This window comes from Plectropomus leopardus, chromosome 6, assembly GCF_026936395.1.
Source record: "Plectropomus leopardus strain MGB_pleo_1.0 chromosome 6, ASM2693639v1, whole genome shotgun sequence".
Taxonomy (NCBI): domain Eukaryota; kingdom Metazoa; phylum Chordata; class Actinopteri; order Perciformes; family Serranidae; genus Plectropomus; species Plectropomus leopardus.
The window spans coordinates 5,745,278-5,765,914 of record NC_142181.1 but is presented as its reverse complement, the minus strand read 5'-3'; the positions used below and the strand labels follow the sequence as shown (position 1 = coordinate 5,765,914).

The 20,637-nt window shown below is 39.0% G+C and overlaps 1 protein-coding gene across 4 annotated transcripts in view; it reads left to right on the top strand.

The window, feature by feature from the left end:
- acsl3a (acyl-CoA synthetase long chain family member 3a) overlaps positions 1–20,637 on the top strand; it is a 37,120-nt gene that overhangs the window by 7,828 nt on the left and 8,655 nt on the right. For 3 of the 4 annotated variants that reach the window (XM_088078584.1, XM_088078587.1, XM_088078586.1), the window contains exons 3-8: positions 1,641–1,818; positions 8,337–8,446; positions 9,770–9,908; positions 13,105–13,255; positions 15,690–15,813; positions 16,695–16,766. In XM_088078584.1, the coding sequence (XP_087934710.1) occupies positions 1,641–1,818; positions 8,337–8,446; positions 9,770–9,908; positions 13,105–13,255; positions 15,690–15,813; positions 16,695–16,766 (774 nt within the window). The remainder of the gene's footprint in view (positions 1–1,640; positions 1,819–8,336; positions 8,447–9,769; positions 9,909–13,104; positions 13,256–15,689; positions 15,814–16,694; positions 16,767–20,637) is intronic. The other variant, XM_088078585.1, reaches the window with a different exon arrangement.

The window sequence follows — 20,637 nt, the reverse complement described above, 5'->3', positions numbered from 1 at the left end:
CCTCCACACTAAAAGTGCATTTGTTTGGATTGAGACTCTGTTTTCTTTTCATTTTTGTGTCTAAGTGACTAACGGAGATAACAATATTGAGAGAAAGTGATGCAGACCACAACGGACCACCACATCAGTGTACATCTATTTAAAGTGCTTCTTTTGCCACTGACAGACTCAGATTTTTATCTGACAAAATTGAAAAAAAAATCTTTACCTGTCACTGATCCGGTTTGTTTGTTATTTTGTGTAACAGTCTTGCTTATGAGGTTTGCTGATTGTAATGAAATAATAGAATATTAGCATTATTATCTTTTAACTTATCACAGACAGGACAGTTGTGTTAGGACATTTGCTTCACTAAAGATAGAAAATGAAGAACAAGTAGATTTTAAAATCAGTGAGAGGAAACCTAAAATGAATGCTTGAAAGCATTTTAATCTGTTAGTGACCTCGCAGCACATTTTTTACTTGTTTATTTATTTGTGTATGTATTTATTTAGTATATTTTTTAAATACAATTTTGATTCCAAAACTGCCATGGGTTAACTGGAGAGCAAAACAAATTGTAAGAGTAGAATTGCAATATTTCTGCCTTCAGATGTTTTACAGTCTTTTCCTCCTCCCACTGTCCTGAAAAACCTCCTGAAGCATTTTCAAAGTTTTGATTTAATCTAGACGGAGCATGTGTTAAGACAGAGAAGAAAAGTGTGAATATGAAATGAATAAAGGAAACAGGATATAGTGAGATTCGTATTTGTTCAAAAGTGTATCCAGAATTTGTCCGAAAAAGTATAAAAAAGAGGTAAAAGTCTGGCTAAGAACAGACAGTTTTGGTGCTTTCATGCGGGTAATTGCATTGTATTGTATTGCACTGCATTCACAGATTATCTTAAAGAGTACTTAAGCACTCAGTGTAAACTTTGCCCCACCAGTATACACTGAAACAGTGTTATCAGTATGTTTCCAAGGAGTTAACTTTATCGTGCAGTTTCATTACCTCGACTAATCCAAACAGCCTGATCCTTCTAATCCATTTAAACCCTTTTAATGCTGCAAGAGAACACATCTCAGCTGTTTATTGTTCCCAACAAGTAGAAAACAGCACAGTATAGTCATCGGCACACTGCCTCTTTGTGTGCACTACCATTTATTAACCATTGGGAGCCAGTATAACCTCAGTCATACACGCAGGAAGCTCCTGGATATATTTTTGAAGCAGTTTACTGTCATCAGTGTATGAGTGTTGAAGAGTATATCCAGAGGCCTGTGTTGTTTATCTTATTTCTGTGCAGTGACCATGAAATACTACAGCATGAGAAGAGGAAGTAGATCTGTTTGGCAATAGTGAACTGTTGCTCTTTTTCCTGTGACATTTTAATATGAAACAGGACGAACATGTGACCGTGCTCCTGTGGTCAAATGTACCCACCGATATGCAATAAAAGGAGGACACGCCAAATGATGTTTGGTTGGATCATGCGGATTGATTTAATGGCTCATTGCATCCAGTTATGAAAAGAACATTGTGTAGCATTTATTGAACCCTGAATCTTGGATTTAAAATGATTTGGAACATTGCATCCTTTCTTCATCACTAACAAATTGTCCCTGCACTTTTCTTTCATGTCCTCCCGCTCCCCCTGCAGGTGGTTTTGGGTAAGTACTGCTGGCTCTCCTATGAGGAAGTCCTCACAGCAGCAACACAGCTGGGCAGCGGTTTGGCATCACTGGGTCAGCGGCCGAAAAACAACATCGCAATCTTCTGTGAGACGCGAGCTGAGTGGCTTATTGCAGCCCAGGCATGCTTCATGTACAATTTCCCGTGTAAGTAATACTTAGAGAAAGGGTCAAAAAATAATATTAAAAAGGCTTAAAATTGTAAATCGTCATAACATTATTTACAGCATTGAAGGTGCATGCCAGTTAGAAGCGCTATTCTCTTACATACTGGTCATTTCTGTCCTATCTTGCCATTTTTATATTTCAAGCATTTCTACCTTGAAAAATGACGTAACAGATTATCAAAATAGTTACAGATTAAACTGACAAATCAATTCATAGTATCAATGAATATGAAGAGTTGCAACTTTTCATGACTATAAGTCTTTCACATTATGGATATTTGGTGACAGATATTTGCCATTCTGCTTTAAAAAGGCTCGAAAACACTGAAATCCATGGAAATGATGCCTAGTAATGCCTAGTAAAGTTCAAACAGTATTAGTGAACATGAGCTACTCTCTCTAGAAGCCAGAAACCAAAAAAGTCTCAAACTTGTGACGTCATAGGGTATAAAGTCTGCAGCTGCTCCATAGGCCATGAATGGGAGCCTGATTTTGTGGACTTGCAGAGTGTTAGTTCTCTGTTAGTTCCCCCTGAGTAGCACCTCATGCGAGCATAAAAACTTTTTTCAAAATTGATGTGTTTCCATTAAGCGTACTTTATATTCATAGTTTCAATTTGCACAATTTGAGGGTTAATGGGAATCCAGCCGGTGTCATCCACAACATCTTTCACCATTCATTGTCTATGGAGCAGCTACAAAATAGGTGTAATTCCCCTTTAATGCTTAGAAATTCTAATAGTTAAAATCAGTATCCTGCAGTAGAGCAGACTTTTCTTTTCATGGGCGATAATAGGAGCAGCAAAGAAGAAAATGATGTAGTATACTGTACATATTTTACACTAAAGCATTTTTGCTCAAAATGTGGCCATCAGGCCATTTTTTGCATCCCCCAAATATGACATGTAGTAATCATTTTGCGTTCCATTACAATATTTTCACTCCAGTAGCTCACATATATGCACTACTAAAAGATCAAACTGCCCACTCCTAAAAAGCGTTAATCAGGTAGTAACGTCAGTGGAAAGTGCAGCCCCCAGTCATATGTTGGCCCCCTAAATTGGCCCTCAGTCATCAAAATTTCAAGCATCACTGCACTATAGAGTACTTTCAATTCTGCGACTTTAAAAGTGACTCTGAGTTCACTTTCTCTTTAGTTTGGTCTTTCCCACTGAGCCGCATCCAAATGTGTCTGAATTAGGCTGATTTATAGCGATTTCTGTGTGCGTGTGTATGTGTGTTTACGCGCACATGTTTGTGGTTGCAGTGGACAACTCGTAACATGTGGGGTCCAGCTGAGACAGAAGAAGGTCAATTTGTCCCTTCTGCTCTGCTGTTACATAAGTTTTCCACTTCCTCCACGACTTTTTTTCTCCATCCGTTTCATCGTCACCACTTGTGCACTGGCTCATGACAAATGGCTTCTTTTGTACTGGAAAATGCTTCTTGTATCACAGTAGCCATCATTTTTCTCACGTAACAAACCAAATCTAAAGTGTGAAATGCTGTACCTGTCAGCCCCCAAAATAGTTTTTGGTTTCTTCAGGTGAACAGATTCACATGAATGATTTAATATTAGCACAACAATGACTGTTACAGGCGGCAATATAAGAACTGTGACTTTTGAAAAACAGCAGAATTTCTGTAAGTAGATAAAAGAAAATCTGCAATATTTTCATCTGGGAAAAACAGACGTTTTTCAGTTTGAGAAGAAGCTGCTTTTGTTTGTGATAGTGAAGCTAAAAGATCAGCGCTTTTAAACCGCAGAGATGGCTGAAATGTTCAGTCTTTTACACAGAGCAGCGCAGCAGCAGCTTTTTTGCCCTCAGGGAGTCTGTGCTGATTTACTCTTTAATAAGTTCTGCGCCAAAGAGTACTTTCTTCACTATGACCATCCGTGGCAGCACTTTAAGCCCATTAAATCTTTGCGATCGTCCTTGAAGCACCCTTCATTTTCTCTGTGTCCTTTACTTAATGCTCCATTAAACCGACATGCTTTTTAAAATGCGCTGCAAGTACAAGCCAATAAAGCATCTTTATAAAGCGTCTTTCTCTCTTGCGTACACAAACACTGGCCCGAGGCTTTGGATAACACACAGCACGGGGGGTAAAGAGGAGTTAAAGGTTGAGAGAGCGATGGAGGAAGAGACGGAGGGGAGGAAAGAGAGGGAGAGAAGTGAGTGGTGATGGCGTCAGAAGAGGGGTGAGAGAGTCTACGTGAGCATCTGATGTTGACAGAGGCATCAAGGAGTCAGCCAAAGGCCCCCAGTGAACTCAAACACTTGGTGTGTGAGTGTATGCGAGTGTGTGTACATTGTATATTTACTGTTTATTAGCTTTTTGTAAAAAGGCAAATCATCATCAGTGAGTTCTCTGCAATTATCATATACGTGAGTTAAATAAAGGAGATATAACAAGCAGCAGTTACACAGCTTACATTCTCTACATGATGCTTTTGTCATATAAAAACATTATAACGTTTTCCCACGGTCATGGAAAACCTGGAAAGCTAGCTCTTGTTGTAACGCAGCACCAGGATATTCTGTTTAATTATTATTATTATTATTTACGTTTCTTCATCAGGCAGGTTTTTATTACAGATCTGCATAAAACACAATTGCGAGATGACTGCGTTTCCATAGACTGATGTTATGTCACAAAAACATTCCAAGAAGCATGTCGAAGGATGTTCAAAACATTAGCACGTTTATTTCGATTGCAGCCACCGCACTAGCCATCAGTATTTCTGATCCAGGCGACGTAGGCGTGTTATGCGAGCGATAATAGAAAGGCAAGCCCCTTATAGAGGCCACTTATGAGGGATTTCTGGGAGGTGATAGTCCATGATTTCACAGAGGAAATGTGGATTCAAAACTTCTGGATGATGCACTCAACTTTTAAAGAGTTATGTGATGCAATAACACCTCTTGTAGTGCCTGCTGCATCATGCATCTAGTGTATTCAAGCTCATGGCCATAGCATCATGTGAAAAAAAAGTGTTTCCATTGCAGTTTTGGGAAGTAAGACTTTCATGAATCGCCTGAAATACAACCTCATGTGAATGTAAAAACCTTTTTGCGATATATGTTTTTTTCTTTAGGTTTTTTTTTTCCCAATTGATGTGTTTCCATTAGGCGTTTTTAATTTTTCCAATTTCAATTTGCGCAATTTGAGGGTTAATGGAAACCTGCCTATCGTCTCCTGGTGTTCCGTCTCCTGCATGCCAGCTCGCTGAAATTATTTGTGAAGAGAGTTTGAATCTGAAAAAATAATAAAATACTATCAGTCCTTAATAAGTAACGGAAATGTTTTGAAATTTTGTCCAAGAACCCTGATCATAAGTCCAGTTTTGACTGCTCGTTACATCCGAGCAACCCCCTCAAGAACCCATTTGTTTAACTAAAAAAGTTAAAACAAGACAGAATAAGATGCATGTTATGTTGCTTGCAAACTCTGTTGCTACTGAGGAAGGCTTAGAGACTTGTTATCTTGTCTGTATTAAAATGACTTGTGGTGCATTTTGTGTGTGTGCGTGCGTGCGTGCGTGCGTGCGTGCGTGTCTAGCCGGAGTCCAATCCGGTGTTTAGATCTCACGGCTGGAGGTGTCATGGCCCTCATCCACACTCACTCACGCACACACAGCAGCAGAGCAGGAAGCAGTGGAGCTCCATGACGCAAGAATGGGATGTCACTAAGCCCGGTCCCTTAAACCCATGTGTCTGTGTCAGTGTAGAGATGCAGGGTTATAGACCCCGTTACTCTGTGTTTTTCTACTTTTTCCCTCTTTTTCTTTCTCTTTCCATTTGTCTATGCACTATCATTTCCGTCTCTCTCAGATGTAAGGGCTGACCCGAAGCCAGTTTGCTTCTAATCTTTCAACACACACACACACACACACACACACACACACACACACACACACACACACACACACACACACACGAGCACAAGCACACAAGAAGCACTTATTCACACAGCAAAAGCCATGTATGTATTAAAAGCCCGCCTCCACTCAGAAATGTGCTGCGCTTACTGTTTCGTCACTTGGGTGTCTGAGCTTCACTGTACAGAATGATGGATGTGCAAAGTTTGACCATTTTTAAGTTTGTTTGGGTTTACATTAAAGATATACTATGCAGGAAACACCAGTGACTGTTTGTAAACACAATCGCCAACGAAAGTGAAATCCAACCAGATTCACTCTCGCTCCCTATATGCTGTGTCCACAATATTTTTAGTTTCCTCTAGGATGCTTGCTGCTCACGCTCTGGCACCTGGTCACTATCTTGTTATGAAGTCCAGACATCACCTGCATGCTGAGCCCACAAAGTAAATTAGCATTTGGTGGACGGCATTACTTATTTCCCCCAACTCTAAACATTCTCACTCCTCTTGAACAAACCAGTTGTACTGTACTTTTTATCTCAAAATCAAACTTCTCTGAGGCATATTCGTATTAAGATCTTTAAGTAAAAGACGTGAGTTGGTTGGTTTAAATGAAGCCCCCCTCCTAGGGGTTTAATAAAGTGAATCCAATCCTATCCTCCTAACTGAAGCATGCCACATTTAACAGATATTAATATAACTTCTCAAAGGGGGCAGTCTAGTTTTTACACACCAGTCAAAACAGGCATTGGATTTTTAACCTTTCCCTAAAATTGTGCGATCGAGGTACCATAAAAACATGTTTGTTCAATAAACAAAACTTTAGATGTCCCTCAGCTGTGCAGACATAAGGAGGTGGATGAGCTGGAACCTTTTTAAGCTCAACAATAGCAAAACTGAGGTACCAGACAGAAAGCAGCAGGTCTCCAAATGACAGAGCACAATTAAATACAAATATGTTTCAACATGACATATGCTTCTATGCAAACAGCCAGCTACAGAGATAATTTGTCCTGTCCTGGCTTTCTCACCCAGCATCAGTGCTGGACCTCACTAATGCTTAAGCAGCTGAATGGGAGCTAATTCCTTCAGTCAGGTCCTGCCGTAAACAGGAGGCTGTTATGGGAACATATTAATTTCCATTTTTTTATAAAGGCACATTCAACAATCAGATATGGTTGTAATGTTCGGGTGTCCATGTCTTTGGTGAAATGTGATCAAAATTCTACAAGAATACAATGAGCTGAGGTCCGCCCAGAAAAACAACGCAGTGTAATCAAACTGTGTCATATGCGCCGCATCAGATGTGGAAGACTCGGACTAGTCAACATCTGATTTTCATAAAAGGCATCAAACTCCAACTACTGATGCTCCTGGGTGCATTTGTGCAAGCACACACACCAGCGCTCCATCAGAAATATGCTCTTAGTCACAACACACACGCCCTCACATACCAATACTGTTTATATCCCCAAAAGAGTGCTTGTCAGGCAGTGAGAGCTTGTGTCCTATTGGCTCTGATGCTGTGCTGAGGCCTCTTGAGGTGCCTGATGATGTCATCAGAAAGGGAGGGGCCAAATCAGAACGACTGAGCGGTGTAGACAGTGCACGTACATGGTCTATTTTCACACATACTTCACTGTCTGTATCATGACTGCAAACACACACACACACGGAGCAGTCCCTAAGCTTGTTATTAAAAGACATTATTTATATTATTTAATTATTCACAAATGCAGATATTATTATTATTATTATATATCTACGTATCCTCTACTGCACCTGTTTGAATGAACAAGTAAGTAAGTAAGTAAGTAAAGTAAGTATATTATAGAGCAGTCCAAAGGTTTCAAACAGAGTGAACACATAAAAAAGGCAATTTTAAGACTGACAGAGCGATCAGATTGTATTTATTGCAGGGCTATTTCAATGTATGGCAACTATTTCCTTAGCCAGTCACATAGTGACTGCATCTTCAAGCCCTCTGTCGTGACCCTGCCCTTGGTTGGGACATTTGGCTGACATTTCGGGAAAAAGCATTCTTGTATGGAGTCACTGTGGACAGTTAGCCAGATCACAGAAAAAACAAAAAGTTCCATGTTTATTCTGAGACTGTATGACCAGTACAAAAAAATTTCTCTGAAAATATTTAATTTAAAAGTGTCAGTGTATTACTCAACTTTGATTTACTTAAACCATGGGCTATTGATTTATGTTTATATCTATATTTATATCTCTTTGAAATGACAGTTGCATTGCTGCAGATTGAACTCAACAAGAGAAAGCAGCTATTTAAATATTTTTTAACCTCCATTATCAAAGGCACAAAATAAAAATGAATTACTTGAAATTTTCAGCTCATTCTCTTTTTCTCATTTTTTCCTAATTTCTTGCAGTTTGCAGGGCACCTTATGTCAAGATACTCATTACCAGTTGTTGTTTTTTTCTTTTTTTAAGAAACCAATCGAATTGTTTTCAGGCTTCAGAGGATTAAATTCTTGTGAAAGGTGTCTGAACACAGCACAAGAAAACTCCACTGTCCACTGATGTTTAATATATGAAAGAAACAAGGCAAATATAATTTTTATGTTTTTGTTATGGCTGTGTGTTGCAGTGGTCACCCTTTACTCCACACTGGGAGGTCCGGCCATTGCTCACGGGCTGAATGAGACTCAGGTCACCCACATCATCACCAGCAGAGAGCTTCTGGAAACCAGACTCAAGGTAGGAACACACACCAACCCATTTAAACATTGTAGGAAATGTGGCATTCATTTAAAAGCTCTTAGCAAGCAGCAGTATTTAAGCATCATTAGCTCAGCTGTCTCAGAAGAAATGACACCTCATGTACACTCCAGATTCATATTTGGCCTCAGTATAGCAGTTACACTGGTTCAAATTTGCAGCATTGCTCACCCAATTCTCTCTCAGACTTACTGTGTGTAACTGTGCATGTTAAGTTCAGTAGGTCTGCAGGCAAAGAACAATAGCAAGCACTGATGGATGATAATTGGCATATTTGTGTGGCCCAATATCACATATCTTTGTAGGCTTTGGGGCTGCGCGAGGAAATCTGCAATATATGAAAACGCTGAATATAGCATCAACGATGTTACTTGCAATAAATAAACAGATACAAAAGTGTACTCAGCTCTGCCTTTTTGCTGCTTTCATATACTTTTGAAATACAAATTCCTTAAGGGGAATTATTTCTAAAATCCTTTAGAGCTAAACAAACAACAAAACCAGTTGTGATTTAGCAAGTTATTACTGTGTTTCTAACAGCTTTTAAGGCACAAAGAGCAGCTGTTTTTGCGGAGACATAGCTGCTTTTCTGCCCTCATGCCTCCAAAACCTGGCATTTAAACCAAAACACGATCTTTTCCTAACATTAACCACAGCATTGTTGAAGAGAAAAGTTTCAACGTATCCGCTACATAATAAAGTACAAATGTAACATATTCAGTGTTTGGAGAAACGTACAATGCCAAAATTTTGACATTTTGAGATGTTTCTACAAACTCTAATCCTTCCTGCAAAAAAAAACAAAAAAACAATGCAAACAAAGCAAAGGTGGGTTTACGTCACTGATCCAAGTCTGTCAGTGGTTCCTGATCTATGTGACTACGGCAATAATATTAAGGCAACTTTTCAGCTGCTGTTATTCACCAGGGGGAATCTGAAATAGTGGGACAGGGCTAATCGAGGACAAGGAGAGGCGCAGAGTTTTACTAAAGAGACATAACAATAAGAAGTGCACGTGCCGGATGTTAAGAGCCATTTTGGACAGGTTAAATTGCAAAGACAAATAGTGTTCTGGTAATTCATGTCCCCGTTTATCGAGGTTGTGTAAACACAGCTCCTCTGCTCATTCTCACACATCCTCTCTCAGCCCAGTAACTGATGAAGATGATGGCCATGTGGTGTTTGGTCTCTTGTCTAAGAAGAAACCTGTTTTTTTATCCTGTACTAATGTGTACGCGGTACGTCGATGCTTGTCATATTTTTGCTCATGCTTACGTGTGTGTGTGTGTGTGTGTGTGTCAGGCTATCCTGATTGAAGTTCCGAAGCTGCAGCATATCATTGTTGTGGAAAACACACCGACCTCATGGCCCGGCTATCCACGTGGCATCAACGTGCACAACATGGCTGCTGTTCAGAAGCTGGGAGCCAGACCTGACAACGGTAACACGAATCCTTTCAAACTTGAAAATAACTTTCTAAATCGAATTATTTCTTGCGATTCTTGGAACAAGTTGCTCTTTGCCTTTTTTATGCCTCCACTCCGTGATAGCCAAGGCCAGAGACATTATGTTTTTGGGTTGCCTGTACCGAAATCTCAAGAACCCCTCAAGGAAATTCGTTCAAATTTGACACAAACATTAACCTGGACTCAATATCTGCAAGAGGGTGTTGAACTACACAAATAGTACAACTAACATGATGCAGCATGAGAGCAGGCATCATACTAATGAGCTCCGGTCAGCCCTACCTATGCACGTTACTCCTTAACGACAGCTACGGCCAAACCACTCTGACAAGCGCATTTGCAAACCTGCTCGCCCAAACAAGTACAAGAGCCACAGAGAGTGCCTCAGAAATAATAAGGAATTCTTTAATTTGATATAACAAAGAAGAGACAATACAGCATTTTGTATAATTTTTGTTTGAAATAATTACTAGAATATTTTTCAGTCAAAATTTTTCTGTAATCTCATTTTGTATTTAAAAAAATCGTTAGAAAATTGTATCATGAACCCAGTATTGTGAATCGTATCAAATCGTGAGTTTGATGAATCGTTACATCCCTGGTCAGTCCTGGTTTCAAAGGGTTAAAGGACCTTCATGTATTTTAAATATTCAATTATTTATTGTAAAAGTATTTGAAAGCAGTCGGCTCCAACCACCTTAACCTTAAGATCGCCTTCTCCTTACACTAAATCAAAAATGTCAGTGTCATCTCTTCCTGTTGCATCAACTTATTAAATCTAATTCTTCACCCAAGTGTTATATACCGTGCATCTCTGTTGTTTCAGTAGCTTAGAGGTTAGTAACACAGAGTCCCGCTCTTAATGGGATGGTCATGGTGGGTTTTTTCTTGGGGGCGGATTGATATCAGTCCCATTAGGTCATGTGAATAAGGAAGTGCTCACATCTGTGTCAGATTAAGGTCGATTCACTCGATGCTTATTCACTTAGTGGACTGGATAGATGAGGAAAACCTCTTCGCCCTTTTTCTTGTGGCCCCCTTGAACCGACTGACCCAAAACAAGAGAAGCTGGTAGTGTCATGTGCAGATAAAGAGAGAAGGAAGTCGGTTTAGGAAAGGGAGGATGGAGCACAGGGATATAGGGGAGGGTCAAGCACTGTTAACTTCACATGACATCAACTCTCAGAGCGCACACTCCTACATGTCTCATATCCGAGTCAAAGAAAAAGAGGAAGAGGAAAGATGCTCCCCTTGTGACTGAAATGTGATTTACTCTCCTCTCCTTTGCTTCCCCTTCATCGTCTGTTTGGTTTGTCATTTTTGTTCTGTTTTTGTTCCACACAGTGCTAAACATAGAGGAACGAAAAGTACACTGCTGCAAGCCGGGCAAACCACCAAATGGTTTTGTTCCTTCTTTAAACTGATTTGATCTTTACAGGAGGCCCAGAAACACATGAATGTCTTGTTTCATGAAAAAATAATCCTTTATTTCATGAAACATTCAACAAATAAATTCTTGGATTTGATAAGGCATCTTGATTTTAAACCTCAATAGATAGATAGATAGATAGATAGATAGATAGATAGATAGATTTAACAATCATAAAATAAACATAAAACTGCTTTATCTGAGGACTTCTACATCTCGTCATGACATCTACAATCGTCCAGGATGTAAACAATAAAAGCGCAGGCTTATTTCCATTGTGACCCTCGGAGGAGGCAGGATGCCAGGTTTGACATTAATAAAATGAAGAAGAATTCACTGTACAGCGAAATTCATCCTCTGCATTTAACCCATCTTTTACGGCGCAGTGAGCAGCCGAGTGCAGCCGAGTGCAGCGCTTGGGGACCATATCCAGATCTTCTGCAATGTCTTTGTCAGGAGCACCAACAGGGGTATTAACCTAAGTACATGTTTTTCATGGTGGGGGCAGACAAAGGGAGGACATGCTAACTCCATACCTGACCTTCTGAACCACCGTGCCGCCCATTATAATTACATACAGAAATAAAAGTTACATAAAAAGTCAAAGTCATGTAATAGTAATGCTAACAATAGCCCATAAGGACGTAAACTTATTAATTATATATATATATATATATATTTATATATATATATGTATGTAAAATACTGGGTCCAAAAATGACTTTGTTACAGTAATGACAGAAAATGTCATTTGTTACTTCTTCCACCGAGGATTAAACTACTTGTCTCTCCTTTTTCATTCGTTACACAACTACCTCTGTCACTTTCTCATATGGAGAAAGATTGTGTAAGTGTGTAATGTTATACCCATTTGTGCATTTTTTTGCAACTTATCCCTCTTTTTAATGGCAGGATTTTTTTTCTCCCTATCTTCGTGTGTGGCTGTTAGGAAAAGCTACACACACACTCGTGCCTTCAGATGTGGTTGGACGACACGTAGTACGCACTAGTCTGCACCACAGCCTAATACATCTGTATTAGAGTAACTGCATTAAAGGGTTCTTGAAAACATGCATGGATACAGTATCAAAGACGATTTAGGCCTGCAAGGTGACTGGGAAGTCACACACAGAAACACACAAAAATAAGGATTAACTGAAGATGACATAGTGCCCACCAAATGTACGCAGTTTGAGTTCTGATAAGAGAGAAAATAAAGATTAAAGAGTAAAGAAGGAGAGATTAAGATTAGATTAAGTGAGATAAAGAGTGTCAGACAGGAGTAGATGAAAGAGCAGAGACAGGGAAACAAAGGATAGACAAAAGTGCGCGAGAGTGAAAGGATGATTGTAGATTGTGCTTTTGGCGAGCACGGTTAGACAAAAACTCTTCAGCGTGCCAAGAGGGGCCTGCTTGTTTAATATCACAGCTGACTGTTTTCCATCCATGTGTTTCAACTTTTACACACTTTTAAATGTTTCCTCGGCCTTTAACACCCACTGCATTTCCCTCTCTTCAATCTGACGGACTTTTGTTCCAACAATCTGTCTGTGTGGACAATGTATAAACACTGATTCATTTTTTTTCTGTTATAGTTTAGTCTGTGTATGTAAATACAATATACACTCATCGAAGTTCAATTTTACAAGCTATTACAGTAATGCAGTTTTATGGTATTCATGCATGCTTGTGTGTGTGTGTGTGTGTGTGTGTGTGTGTGTGCTTTGACATTCTCATTACAGCAGCACGTGAGCGTAAGCAGCCGCTGCCCTCAGACATCGCTGTCATCATGTACACCAGCGGATCCACAGGCATACCGAAGGGCGTCATGATCTCCCATAGCAACATCATCGCTGGCATCACGGGCATGGCCGAGCGGATACCCAACCTCTGGTAGGCAATACATACATATCTAATAATCTTTATCGTAGGTTAAAAAAATGTGATATATGTATAAGACAAATTTCAGTACTTTTTTGACTGTATGCACTGTCTCACTTAATCTCTTGAAACCTGAGCAAATTGGCTTGATTTCTTTCAAAAACATGGGAAGACAGCAAGGAAATAACACCAACATAAGTAAAAAAGTACAAGAATTACCTGAATAGTAGTTTTTTTAAAAAAGGAGTTAAAAAGAAGAAAAAAACACTGGGATGGCCTACAAGAGTGCTCAAAAATTATAACTCCTTAGCTTACTTATTTATTTTAAATTAATTACTTTCTTGCAATTTGTGAAACATTTATTACAAAGTTACTTATTTCCTTTTCCCCGAGGTTTTGAAAGAAATAAAACCTATTTGCTCTGGGTTCAAAGGTTTAAATACTTGTGAAAGGCATCTGAAAGCCACACAAGAAAAGTGATGACACCCCAGGTTTCAAAGGGTTAAGTAAGACTTTATACGTCGAGGACATTTCTAACAGTGTTTGGTCAGATTTGCTGTGGAGTTTACTTTGTGTTTGATAACAAAGTTCCTGAATATCATGATTTTGTCAGTTTTAGACTGTATTTTTTTTAGGCAAAGTTCCTGTACGGCTGCTTGTTTGACTCAAGGTTTTGCAACAAAAACGATATTCCTCAAAGTGTCAAAACGGTTATTGTATTGGCACTCTCACACACACACACACACACACACACACACACACACACACACACACACACACACACACACACACAAAAAAAAAAAAAAAGCTTCTTCGCTTTCTTTCCAAAAGTTAGATGTGAAGATTTATATCTGTAAGACAAATCAAGAAGCTATAACCAGCAGTTGCTTGGCTTAGTCTGGTATAATGACTGGAAACAAGGGAATACAGCTGGCTTCTGTCCAAAAGGGACAAAAAATGACAAAAAAGTGGCAAAAAATTATCTAATTATCTTACTTGTGGCAATTCAGTGTGTTCCAAAATGTTGACCTTTTTCTTTAATCTAAACTGTGCCATTTAACTGCTGGAGTTTGTGGGAGTTGAGCTTTACATTACTGTTGTGAGCTTAATTACACACTATTGCCTTCTCATCTCTATCACTACTACAGTTTGCCCAAAGTGAGCATGGTGCTGTATGCACCTAAATCCACTTTATGCCTGAAAATGTTTCCTCAGCTCAGTGTATCTGAAAAGGAGATAAGCCGTTTAAATGCATTATATCAGCACAGTGAGGACATTAAATTCTTCTTCTCTGCAGTTTCTCTCCTCTCTTACCTATATCTCCTGTCGCCGGCTATTTGCTGTCGGCTGCAAGGTTAAGCGATAGCACTGCGTTTAAGGAAAATTGCCAAATGCTCTTTCAGACTAACTTCTCAGTTGGGGCTTCCATGTCGACTAAGCACGTGCACAAGTATGAGTCAGCCATCTAGGGCCATCATACAGCAAAAAAATGTTTACATTAAAACAAAAAATGACCCGTCTCTCTGGGGAACGGGGTGGGGGTGGGAGGAAATGCAGTAGAAGGGGAGTTGAGGATGAGTGGAGGAAAGAACGGGGTGGGAGTTGGGGGGAGAATGATGGAGGTTAGAGGAGTTACGGATGTTGCAATCTTAATCAGACTTTTGATGAAAATGATGGTTTTCCTTTGGGTATTAACTAACATGGTGATAAACCCAGGGTTCATGCAGCTTTGATCTTTTTAAGACTTTTTTTAATGCCACTTGGAATTAAGTTTAAGACCAATTTTCTAATAACTAAAATTAAAGGACAATTTTATTTGAACAAATGTTTATTGTAACATCAAACATGCCCTTTTTTCTCCAGTGAAAATTTGATTATCTACGTCAAATGTTAAAAAAAAAACCAAACAAACAACAAACAGAACAACAGAACAACAGAAGTGGGAAATATCTGACATTTATAGCCAGTTTTCTGGGCAATTTTGTGTATCTCGATCTGCATGTGAGTTTCAACTGCTTGGATTCCCATAGTGATAAGTTTAAGAAAAGGAATTTATTAAATTATTTAACAAAAAAAACACACATATTATTATTATCAAAAATGATTGTAATTATTTTGACATTTTATAGTGCAACGTTAGAAAAAAATCCTACTTCCGGTCTGAGCATTTTTAAGACTTAAGAATAATGTAAGTCAATTTAATACCAATTGAGATCTTATTTTTAAATTAATAAATTAAATGCCTTTTAGGGCTTTTTTTTTAGGATCCGCAGGAACCCTGCAAACCTCCTCCAACCTTTGAATTGCAGATATATACAGTAAATTGTACATGTGTAAATTACATTACATTTATTCAGCTTTATGAAATTAACTACAGCTAATGCCTCAATGAGACTGCACTTAGTACTTTCAGAGCATGTCTCATGGAGTGTCTTTGTCTTCACAGTGAGGAGGACACCTACATTGGCTACCTGCCTCTCGCCCATGTACTGGAGCTCAGTGCAGAGCTCGTATGTGTTTCTCACGGCTGTAGGATCGGCTATTCTTCACCTCAGACTCTAGCTGACCAGGTAACATAAGACTGGAACTGGAATATTTTTGCATTTCATAAAAAACATAATATAATCTGTGCAGCCCGATGGCTAGTGCTGGTTATCGAACCTCTGTGTTTACTGCTGTTAACACAAAAAATTTGCTCAAACCATAACTTTGTAACAAATTTTCAACCTCCTATGGTTGCTTGTGTTATGACATTTCAAAATCCTGAAGCATTTAAGAGCCTGTTAATATCTGATGATACTATATTTGATCTGGTGATATTGGCTGAAAGTTATAGTTTGATATTTTTAGGCTATATCTGGATACACAATATTGTATATGACTATTGGTACATTAATGATTAGTAATGTAGATGTAATGACTAAGGGTTGAGAGATTACATGGCATGGCCGATTATTGGGACCAATATTTGGCATTTTGACGATTGTCTGTATTTGCATTTATGATTGCCAATAAAATTAATTCATTAAAAAGTGCAAAGAAAGTGTCAGCATGGGAGGAACGTTTATCAAACCTCAGGGAGCTTTTTTTATTTATCATTTTTTATCTACAAATGTTTTATATATGCATTATGTACTGTATGTATTAATATGTAGTCAAATGCGTCCCACCTGGCACCAGATTGCCAATGGATCACAGTAAAAAATATTCGTCCGTTAATCGATTTGTCCATGACCAGAAGATTAATCAACAACTACTCTGATAATCGCAATTTTTCGATCAACAATTTTAAAAAATGTAGTGGTTTCAGCCTGTCAAATGTAAATATTTACTTTGATAGAAAAGTGATTTCTTTTGAAAAATAGATGTCAGGTCTGAGTTGAACTGAGATGCTCCAAATCTGATATGTGCGACTACTGTTGTGATGTTGCTTCTTTTTTCCCTCTCAAAGTCAACCAAGATCAAGAAAGGAAGCAAAGGAGACACCAGCGTCCTGCAGCCCTCTCTGATGGCAGCTGTCCCGGTACGTCAAAACAACACACTCAGCACAACACTATGCACTAGACAGAACGTTTGAGAAGCCTTAACCTTTACACTATCATTGAGTCACTCTCCCATAAGTCTGTGTTTCAAATAATGCAGTTTGGCCTTGTCTGGCAGCAGGTCAGATTTCGCTTTGTTCGTAGTCCAGCTGTGTAGTAGCAGCGACGGAGTCCAGTCGGCCTGGAGGATTTGCTGGACTCCGTGGCGTAAATATTCTCCGCTTCCTACTACTGGCCAATTTCTGCTCTTCATCACAAAACAATGTCAGGACTCAAATATTTGAGCTTGGCTAGTCCTGCTTGTCTTTGAAGTACATTTGAGTGATTAATCCATCACAGAGACGATGACACCAGGATGGTCTTTACTCAAAACATACCATAACTGTATTTATTTTGTCAATGAAAGAGCAGAGTGGGTGCTCAAACCTTCTTAAATGCTTTATTAGTTCAAGAAGGAGAAAACACAAAAGTTAATCTCACAGTGTGAGATAAAAGTGTGCAGTCCAACAATTTCTTCTAATAGAGAGTCCACACAGTCGTCAATATGGTTGATGGACAGTCCCGCTCAAAAAATTAAACCTGCTATAATTAATATTTTTATATGGATAATGCATCAAATTACTCCGTGTATGTGACTCAGCAGTTCCCTCCAGCTAATAATTGTTTTTAGCATCTTTCAGGTAAGTGCTTTGGTTTTATAGCCTGCAACTTTTAATTCACTATCACAGCCCTCGTCAAACTAATTTCAAGCATCAGTAGGTTTTAGTGAGTTAGCTCTAAACCTCACAGTATGCTGCTCAGCACCAAACAATAGACAGACAAATTTAGTGACAAGCTAGTGAACATAGTGGAGCATTTTTAGCATCTAGTCAGGTTTTCCCCTCAGGTAGTAGAGAGAAAAGGAGAGTGAATAATGAACTTAAAAGAATACTTTATCCCCAAAATGACCATCACTGACTCAATCTATCATCCAGCTGTTGAATTTGTATAGAAAACGTTTTTCTCTCATGCCTAGAGCGAAAAATTATTGATGAACTGGAGTTAAAGAGGTCTGGGTGTAACAACAGCAAAGTTGAACTGGATTCAGCAACGTCACACAATAACACAAACTAACTGATCGAGGCAGAGGTAGACCAGCAGCTCCTGCGTTCAGGGAGGTAAAATTACTGTTTTTCTCAATGGAGTCTTAAACAAATGAATGTTGTTAAACGTGGACTTCTATGACTTAAATTTTTCATACATTTTCTCACAAATTCGGGTTAACAAGGGGTGAGTAACTGGTATACAAATGGTCATTTTGATGGTGAAATATTCCTTTGAATTCACCAGGAGGACGAAAACTTAATGAATGTTAAGGCAAGGCCGAGAAAAAATGTATTTTGTGCAGCACCTTTTAACAACAAGACAATTCAAAGCACTTTGTACGTTTGCTAAAAAGTTCACCGTGTCAACTTTATAAAAAGATATAATGTTAGTTATATATTAACAACTTTGTTCTGCAGCAAGTTTAAGATTCTGGGAAGGAGACCATTAAGTGCATCATGATGGGCTCTCTGAATAAAGTTCACAAAGTTACAAGCTTTGCGACTGTCCTCTCTGTATGTTTCCTAATATCAAAGCCTCAAATTTGAATCGTGATGTTTTTATATCGGTCAATATAAAATGTACAAAGATATGACGAAACTTTAACCGCTGCCACAAAGAAATTTGAAATGATTAAGCCCTTGATGATTAGAGATTATATTTCCATTGCTCATGCTGGCTAGACTGTATGCCGGCTGGTTGGAGACAATACGCCCTCGCTGCTGTATTCTCCCTCTCTCTCACACCATGAGCTCAGCTCCACCCCCCACCCCCCATCTCCCAGTGGTCGTAGTGTAAAGGCCAGAGGGCCCCAGTGTCTGGAACCATTCACAGCTGTAAACAGAACGTGAGAAAGCCCCATGTGGTTATCCCCACGACACACACACTCATACACACATACTCACACACACATACAAACTGTTTGCTGTGATATGACGACGGGCTGCTGCATGAATCCTGTGTAGACTTCCTCTCTCACTGCTTTGGCTTCAAACACACACACATATACACACGCACAGGGACCAGCTGTTTTTTATTGTTTTTGGTTTTTGCCCTTTTCCCCATTTAAGTTTGAGTCCAGCTTTTGAAGACACGGCCGATCTGGATGATGAAGTGTTCTTGATCTGTGGGTTTTAGTTCTTTCAGCTGCAGTCCCTTTGACAGGAGGAATCTTAAAAACCAAGTTTGGCATGCAGCAGTGTTCTAGCCAAGAAACAAAATAGTACCAGTTCCTTTGTAATTGCTGTTCCCAGCACAGTCTATTTCCTACCACCAGTTTGTCTCACTTTATCCACTTTATCCTGCACTAAACAATCCAAACCAAATACACACAAAATACATAATTCACTTTCATGAAGCCACTTTATTCTAAATGCAGAGAACCAAACACACTATGATGTAACTTAGGCTGCATATGTTTCTTTACAAACCCAACTCGATTCTAAGAGATCAGTAACTGAGCCTGACTCAAACAGGCATTCAGTTTCTCATGTCCTAACCTAACCTGAGCTTAGTATAGTCATTGTAAGAAAACACTCGGCTCCAGTGCTGCTATTGTAAGGCTGCCTTCTTCCAGCCCTGACTTTAAAGGTTGAACTACCTAAGGGCTATGAGTAAGAAAAGCACAGGGGATGTCTCCTTGGTTTCTACGTCTCTTTTTGAATGCCTGCTTCATTAACTCATCTCAACTCAACACACACAACTTATATCACTCCGTGATCTGAACAGTCCTTGCCCTTAAAGGGAAGGTGCACCACATTAAACGGTTCCTTATATTTAACTTAAAGTGGTAGCAAATTAGTCAATATACTATATGAATTTAGTATTAATGAAATTAACTTAGTTGTCTAAATAAATCAGAAAACAAATATCTACCAAATAAAATAAAACTTAACCAAAATAAATCTCATCTGACATTCTTCCCCTTCTTCATATGAACTGTCCTCATTTCAAAATTTCATTAAAAAAATCTCATCTTACACTATGAAACACGCATGTGACCCTCTTTACACCACTATGTCCATACATAACTAAAGCCCCGACTTTTGGTTTGAGTGCCTCCTCCCTGGCATGTGAAAAAAAAGTCTCAAAAATGGGCAGGGATGGGATGCTCACTCAATCATGCCGCCTCTTGATCCACAGCACCTCCCTGCCACCCAGACATACACAAAGTAGTTAGTTGTTAAGAGGGCAGCGACAGGGCTTTGTTGGTGATGCAAGATCAACCAATAACAATGTAGCTGCAATAGCCAGGTTTCAGCCTTTAGAGGGCAGTCACTATGCATATTTAGACATAATATGTAGAATTGTAATACTTTGTACTCAAATGACAACAGTTGGACCTGAATCAATCAACACCACTAAATACCCACATACTACATTACTTTTCAACTGAAAAAAGGGGTTTGGGGATTAGTTAAAAACCGAAAGGCGACATAGTGAGGCAGCAGTCAGTTGATTAGGATATTATCTGGGAAGCGAACCATGAAGCACAACGTGAAATAGGCCAAACCCTGACCTGACCTAGTTGTAAAACCAAAACAAAGCAAAAAGTAAATAATGATGATGTGGAAATAAAGCTAACTCTAATAATTATGTTGGTTTTACATTGGAGATACTAAATGCAGTTTTATCAAGTCATTTTTCAGCTTCACTTTGTGTTACTTCAATTACTTTTACAGTGTCAGTCATTCTTGCCAACTTTGTACTTTCCCCAAAAAATAGCCAAACTAAATGATATCAGCTGTGGCCTTATGCCTAACATTTTGG